This window comes from Carassius auratus, chromosome 4 (genome assembly GCF_003368295.1).
Source record: "Carassius auratus strain Wakin chromosome 4, ASM336829v1, whole genome shotgun sequence".
NCBI classification, from domain to species: domain Eukaryota; kingdom Metazoa; phylum Chordata; class Actinopteri; order Cypriniformes; family Cyprinidae; genus Carassius; species Carassius auratus.
The window spans coordinates 3630400-3637988 of NC_039246.1; the positions used below are offsets into that span (position 1 = coordinate 3630400).

At 35.9% G+C, this 7589-nt stretch overlaps 1 protein-coding gene across 2 annotated transcripts; it reads right to left on the minus strand.

Annotated features, from left to right (window-relative positions):
- Positions 1-1205: 1205 nt before the first annotated feature.
- On the minus strand, positions 1206-7128 carry LOC113067070 (membrane-spanning 4-domains subfamily A member 4A-like). 2 transcript variants are annotated; one of them, XM_026239307.1, is made up of 8 exons: positions 6984-7128; positions 6146-6351; positions 5710-5820; positions 5544-5612; positions 4343-4480; positions 3628-3744; positions 2065-2136; positions 1206-1631 (listed from the first exon to the last, which is right to left on the minus strand). In XM_026239307.1, the coding sequence occupies exons 2-8, from the start codon at positions 6329-6331 to the stop codon at positions 1548-1550; spliced, it is 777 nt and encodes a 258-aa protein (XP_026095092.1). In that variant the 5' UTR covers positions 6332-6351; positions 6984-7128; the 3' UTR covers positions 1206-1547. The 2 variants fall into 2 exon arrangements, with proteins under 2 accessions (XP_026095092.1, XP_026095082.1); XM_026239297.1 differs by having other exon boundaries at positions 2065-2142; positions 6984-7127.
- Between the last annotated feature and the right edge of the window lie 461 nt (positions 7129-7589).

The following is a 7589-nucleotide window of genomic DNA, read 5'->3' on the forward strand; positions in this document are numbered from 1 at the left end:
TAATCTGAAAATGACTGGTTCTCACCCATTCAGACATTCTGACTGCATTGGAATACAGCCTTGAGTGCGACATCGTTCCAACCGCTCTGAGCTGCACAAGCTCTGAATTCAATTGCGTACTTAGCAGCTGATTGGCTGCCCTGAGAGAGTTGTAAAAGTTGTGACAGGACATCTCTGCCCCCTGCTGGATGCTCAAACATCTCTGAGTTGTTGAAGAAAATAGGCATAAGATTTCTGAAATAAACAGTTTGTCTCTGTCTATCACTTTACAGGTTAACAAAGACGTTAACACATTTTTTCCTCATTAGACTCAAAATCTTCCCCTTGGTGTCTGAAAAAGATTTCTACCTGTTGGAGAAATCATCTACATTGCTCAGCTGTGCAATCAAATTTATCGAGTAGAGCAAAATTTACCTTCTTAGGCATGGAGATATTACTTATTGGATCAAAAACAGTACACAGAATCTCGTAGACTGCAGTTTGCAACTAGACGGATGTACTGTTACTTCCTCTACAGTCAAAAATCTGGGTGTTATATTAGACAGCTTAGGGTTAAATTGGCTTAGGCTAAACTAATTAATTTTACTTTATTGGAACAGCAGCTATGCTTATTAAGTCTCTATTTGTTTCTCTGTTTGCTGGGATTTACACAAGCTCCAGTCTGGATCCAGAACACCTGAGAAGAGATGATGCTGACCCCTCAGAGGACCTCAGATAATGCTAACCCTGAATCAACAACAGAACTAAGAAATATTGCTACAAGTGTGATTACATCATATAATAATAGCTGTTAATAGTGTTCATTGTCTGGTTGACTACGGCTTGTATTCATTTTTCAAACAATTCCTGTCATGCACATAAGCTGACAGTCACCACTGATAAGCTACTACTAAATATTGTAGAAACTTTATTTTCTGTGAAGTTCCTTTGCAATGATTTGTATCATAAAAAAGTGCTATGCAAATAAACAGAATTGGAAGTAGTATTTGTTAACTATGAACAATATTTGGAACTCTTTTATGCACTTAATTAACAGATGAATATTTATGTACTGATAACTAACAGCTTTTACATTTGCAATATGCAATGTGAATAATCCACAAGGATTTGAAGCTTTTCATATATTAAAAAATGTGACAATATATTTACATGCGGTAAATAATATGAAAGTAAACCTGTTAAATGATTTTTAACAAGACATCTAATACTCCAAATAGAAAACTTTATTTTTTTTCAGTAGTTTTTTTTCATACATCAAAAATATTTTCACGTGAAATGTGTAACAAAGCAAACAAAGTGATAGAAAAGTTTATGAATGTGTTCGGCTATCTTGAAAGAGAAATTGAGTGTTAAAATAAAGCTATAACATGTAAAATTGCAGTGCACTTTTGAAATGCATTTTTATATGCCTCAATATTTAGCTATACATGACTCATGAATATACTGCAGTATAGTTTCCCTGTATGAAAATGTACTATAAATTGCATTATATATTTTTTTAAACATTCCCATATATTTTTTGTTTTTAATAAGGGAATACTGTCCAGTTATTCACATTGATTGCATTCACTGTATTCTGGCGGCACGTCTGCAGAATGGTGATGAATGGAAGAGTTGTTGGTCACAGGTTTCTGCAAGAAGAAAAAACACTATATGATGAGCTCTCTTGCTTGATAGCTTTTTTTTTAATAATATTATGTAACAATTATTGCTCTCATTACTGAGTGCTTTACACATTTCCAATACATGGGGCCTTAATTATAAAGTGTGCGTACACACACACACATTTGATCATAGGGTGTCAACAGGTCAACGAGACAACAGCTTTTTGGAAGTGTGAGCAGTTTTTGCAGTTGCCGTTCTAGATTAAATGATTTGGAAGATGACTGGTGATCTTTTATATGTTAATGACATTAATTAGGAGTCGTTTACGAGGCAGAGAGCTGAACCCATTCAATCGAGAACAAGTTCAAGATAATTTGCGATTCATAGATTTCACATCAGGAATACGAGCATTTTCTCTTTGTACATTAATTTTAATTTTGCAATACACGTTTCTCTTACCTCTGAGCTGTTAAGATCCTGGAAACGAATGGGTCTGAAATCAGAGGCTCGTGGTGCTGAAACTTGAGGAAACTGCACCTTTAGAAAAACACGGGGTGTTAGATAAGAAATTGGTTGTACAAGAAAGGGTGTCTTGAAATAAAATATTGTTAAGTAAAGCATATTTAATGTTGTTTTTGTTTAACATTTGGGAACATAATGTGTGCTGGGGATGCTGGATGGTGCATGTAATGGACGCGCATGCTTGAATTACTATTACCGGAAATGTCCACACCGGATGTAAAAAATTGCTCATTGTTGTAGATTTATTTTACTGTTGCTGGTCTTCATTTCCAAATAGGGATGAATCTAAACATCAGTAAATCTAACAGGCCTTCACTTTTACAATGACTTGGTACAATTTGTATCATGCTTTTCATGATACAAATCGTTGCTAAGCAGCTTTACAGCAAATGAAGTTTCTACGAAGGCAATTTAATGCCTAAAAGATTTGCATACGCAGGATAATATTTGTGGAAGTGTATAAAAATGAAATGATTTGCAGCATTTTAGTGTTACTTGTAAGCATTATTCAAGTATTGTGAAACTGCAGCTTCATGCTAAAGCAAAATAAATATGATCTGCATGCTTCTGACTTCCATTCTTCCGCGCTTACACTTTTGGCAAGATTTGATGGCGATTAGCAAATGAAAACAACAGTTTAAAGAAACTGCAAAACAGTTTGACTGCATTGAACCAATCTGTATGTGTTAAAAACAAACCGTTGTGGATGTCTAAATTACCTGTTGTGCATGTGGGGCAAAAATTTCCCCAAATAATCTGATATGTACAGCTTCATCTTTCTTTTCTCTGTACTTACAATTTTGGCACAGTTATCTCACTAGTGGAGTTTTGCAAGCGTGGGAGGGGGGGGGGGGGGTCCACCTTCTGCTTGTAGCCAATCAAAAAGGTTCTATGCAGTCAATCTGTTTTGCAGTTCTTTAAACTGTTATCATTTCCAAATCACCGTTCACAGGCTTGCAGTGCTTTTGACCGTCTTTTGGCAAAAAAAACGTGGCAAGTGTCATCGTGGAAGATTGGAACTCAGAAGCATGCAGATCATATTTATTTTGCTTTAGCATGAAGCTGCTTTTTCAAAATACATGAATTATGCTTACAAGTAACACTAAAATGCAGCAAATAATTTTTTCTTACGCTTAAAACGCGATTTACACCTTTACAAAGCTTCTCTTGCGCATGCAAATTTAATTTACACTTACAGTCTTATGTTCACTTCCACAAATATTACCCTGCGTATGCAAATCTTTATGATGACGTTTTACCTTCATACTTCCTACAATAATTAGTAGTAGCTTATCAGTGGTGACTGTCAATTAATGTACATATGGCAAAAATGTACAAAAAAAATCAATTAAAGATGTAATCAAACAGACTATGAACACAATCAACAGAAATTATTATATGATGCAATCAAACTTGTAGCAAAAGTTGGTAGTTCTGTATTTACTCGAGGATTTTACATTGAGAGAAGTTTGAGCACTCCTGGTTTGGCTCATTACTCACCCGAGAAGAAGAACAGCAGGCATTGGCTTTACAGGCAAATGCTGACAAACAGATGGTGATGATAAACTCAAGCACGGCCAATAACAGCAACACAGTTCTGTTTCCCTTATAGATCATCTGAGAGAAAATCAACATGAACACAAATAATTAAAACAGTAGTGTTGGTTGCGCCTGCTTTTGTGTTTAATAAAATATGAGTTCCAGTCACGACGACTTCATCTTCTTTCTTCCATACACTTAACCTTGTTACAATATGATAATATAACACATTTAAAACTAAATTAATGGCACAAATATCAGTAAACTGACTGGTGCAAACCTTAATAAAATAGTGTTGTGTCTGAAATGGAAACTCTTATAGATGCATAAATACAGTAACTGTCCTTTTAATTGCTAATGGTTCACTGCGTGACTTGATAGTAGTTTTTATAATGGCAAAATGATTATATTATACAGATAAATAACCGTATGAGTCCTTTATCTGTCAATTCTCATACACATGCAAAAAAATTGGGAGTGTCAATAATGGCCTGAACTCAGTAGTGAACAATAGCAATAGCTTTAGATCTATTGTTTAACTGGAAGTATTCTAATCAGTAATTACTAAACAAATGTGAATATTTCGGTTCATGTTTTTGGCCATTTTCTCCTTGGAACAAAAACAAAAAATACAATTCCGGTGCATCTCTAGTGAAAACATTAGTTGAAGACATACCTCATAACTTCCTGAATAACCACATTCATATCTCCGGCAGTATATGTATGGAGCAAAAAGCAAATCCAGTGAAATACAAATAATGGCAACGCCTGCGGTGATAGTACTGAAAATATTCATTCCCAGTGAAGCCTTCACCTACAGGCAGAGAAACAGGGAAAACAGATTAATAAATTAGCAAGAACTTTAAACCAATGTGTTAACACTTTAAATGTAGATAGAAAACTATAGGGAGTGTGATAAAAATACACTATCCTTCACATAAATGAATGAAACAGCCTCATTAAGCAGCAGTCATCAGGGTCCAAGCACCAGTGGCTTATGTGGGTGAAAAAGTGAAACAATTATAACTTAAATATGATGTGGTTTTTAATTCGGCCAATCTTCACAGATATTGTTTTTAGTTTACAGCTAATATAGTGGTGTAAAAGTGGAGAAACTCTTTTTAATTGTATTAAACCTAATCAAAAGAGAAATAGGAAGCATTCTGCAAAACTGGACTATAGATTTAGGCTTAGACAGTAGAGGATGAAAATGTGCCTAATTAGCTCTTCAGAAATGTTTTAGATTGTTTCATCTTCTGTATAATGCATATTTAAGTAGGGTTTATAATCGCAGCGCTGCTTTGTTAAGAAACAAAAACGTGGGCGATAACTATCAAATCGTGGTCTGGGGGCACATAAATCAGACTGAAAGGGCACTTTAGCATCGCGATAAAAGAGCCAGGGGCTCAAGCAACTCTGGCCCGCCCCTTTAACCCAGAATTTGATGTTGAATTATACAAAACTGTAAAAACTTTAAAATCACCAGCATGATTTATGATGTCTTGCTTTATAAAATTTGAGTGAAAGTCAGCGTAGCTACACAAAACACACTCAGAAGTTTCCCCAGCGATTGACATTCAATGTTATTAGTTGCTCAAATTTGATTGGCTGGTAGTGGCCATGTTGTATATGAGTTATGTTATGATAATAGATAAATAGATGCCTGAATAGATGTGCACATTTGGGACCTTCCAGACAAGTCTAGGGTCTTTATGAATTATGGTCAGTGATTGCCATACTATAGTTTTAGGGTAGAAAATGAAGAAGAAATCAGTATAAACCTGTTCAGAAATTAGTACAAACGCAACAGGACACTATTTCTGTACTTCCAGCACACTGCTTGGACCCTTAAAGGTAAAGTGTTGTGTAGTACATACCAAACACAAACTGGAGGGAGAATTAATGTTGTTTTCTGCAGCAATGCAGAGTGAGCCTGAGATAATGTACTGAGAAGAGAGAGAAAGAACAAAATTAAAGCTTGAGTTGGAATATTTAGCTTGTTTTAGAAAAGACAGAACACTTCCTTGTATGACTGATTCTTACGATGAAAGATCCCCAGTGAGGAATACTAATATAGACAGAGATGGGTTCTGCATAAACTTTAGACACAATGCCAAACAGTAGATTCATCGCACCGATCATTATCTGGACCATCTGTGAGAGACAAAAAGAATGCAGAAAGTGTGAGTAGCATGAGAGTCGTTCATAAAACAGAAGTGTGGAATTATTTTTTGTATTAATGTCCTTGTTTTTGTGGATTTGCAAGATTGGATACTTCCCATTTTTTGATAGTTTGCAACTCTTATACTGGTGTGTTTCCTGCACTGCCACCAAGACAGTGAGTCACATTCTTCAATAAATAGTGTATACTTTGTTTATGTGTATAGTACTCATTTTTTAATTTAAGTACATTTCTTACCTTACACTGACAAGCACATATAAAAAAAACAATTATTTGTGTTTCTGAGAGATTTCTCACCCCAAGGGCTTTCGGTTGTCCTTTCAGAAATGCCTGAAGTCCATGAAAAGGTGAAGCTCCTGTTATCTGTTGTACACGAACAGGCCCGGGAGCATTTGTGACCGTCGTCCCAGAAGCTGTTTGTGTTACTGGTTGAAACTGGATGACGAGTGTTGAAGAGTTCACGGGAATGACAGTGTGGGACATCCTGGTTTCTCGATCTCAAACTGACCGGTTCAAAATCATAGTAAATCAAAACATAAATGATATGATCACTCTATTGTGACATGTGTCAGTTTAGTATTTACATCATCTGCATTATAAGAGACAGAAGCAGAAGTTTACTGTCACTGTATTGTGGGAATTGTGACAGGACGTATGGTGCACAAGACTGTCTCAGGCAGACACTCAGTGCCCTTAAAGGGATAGTTCACCCAAAGTAATAATAATAATAATTTACTCAACCTTAGGCCATCCAAGATGTGACTTTTTTCAGTAGAACAGTAGTTAATACAAACAATACTGAAATCAGAAATGGAAATATAGCCACATTGATGTGACGTTGATGGATTATTGTTCAAATAATGTTTAATTTTAAAATATAAATAAGTTGTAAGACTAATAGGTTTTCGGTGTAATATTTCTGTACTAGGAACAGAATAATGGCTATTTCCATAGAATGACCTTGAATCATAATTAACTCGAATTCACAGAATAATAGACAGAGTTTGTGATGAATCTCCCCTGACTGCTCGAGTAAACACCTTTCAGCTAGAAGTATACCAAACATACAAACACGCACTAAAATCACCACATTTAAATGATAGCATCATATAAGTTATGGGAAGGACATACTTACCGATATATAAGACCGTAGTTGTAAGCTTTGGTATATAGCGTTCAGAAATGGAGTCTTATCACAAGATGAACTCAAACTTTTAGTTTCAGTTTAAATCTGAAACACCTATAAATCAGAGGGAGAGAGAGAGAGAGAGAGAGAGAGAGAGAGAGAGAGAGAGAGAGAGAGAGAGAGTTGCAACAGGGAAATGCTCAAACGTCACGCAGTGTTGACAGATTGGACTGAAGATTTTCCAGCCCAACTACAGCTTACAACCTGCCCATTTAAAAAAATACCAGCCCAAAATGATTACTGTGATAACTAATACAACAGAACATAGAGAAAACCCAAAACAAATGGGTTAGTGCAAAGGGCACTATTTAGACACACACACGTAGGCTATAACGTTACCTGTATAAACAGTCGAGCAACATAGAAACAGTCGAGCAACATAGAAGGACAGTAGCTTGTGAGTGTTTTGTCTTGTTTTCTCATCAGACTAGTGTGTGATCATCATTGCCTAGGAACGTTTTTTTGGTTTAAATTGTGTGTGTCTTACCGTGGTTAATACGTGCTGAAAGTGGCGCTTGGTTTTACGTTTGCCTATCGCGGGACTGCCTGGTTTCG

What these genes read in the sequence shown, in the direction of transcription:
- LOC113067070 (XM_026239297.1), bottom strand. Translation starts at nt 6,331, where the DNA reads ATGTCCCACACTGTCATTCCCGTGAACTCTTCAACACTCGTCATCCAG. An exon ending in CTCCCTCCAGTTTGTGTTTG is followed by an intron (nt 4,481 to 5,543) that starts GTATGTACTACA and finishes CTCTGCCTGTAG; the next exon opens with GTGAAGGCTTCACTGGGAAT. An exon ending in AGGATCTTAACAGCTCAGAG is followed by an intron (nt 1,632 to 2,064) that starts GTAAGAGAAACG and finishes TTCTTCTTGCAG; the next exon opens with AAACCTGTGACCAACAACTC.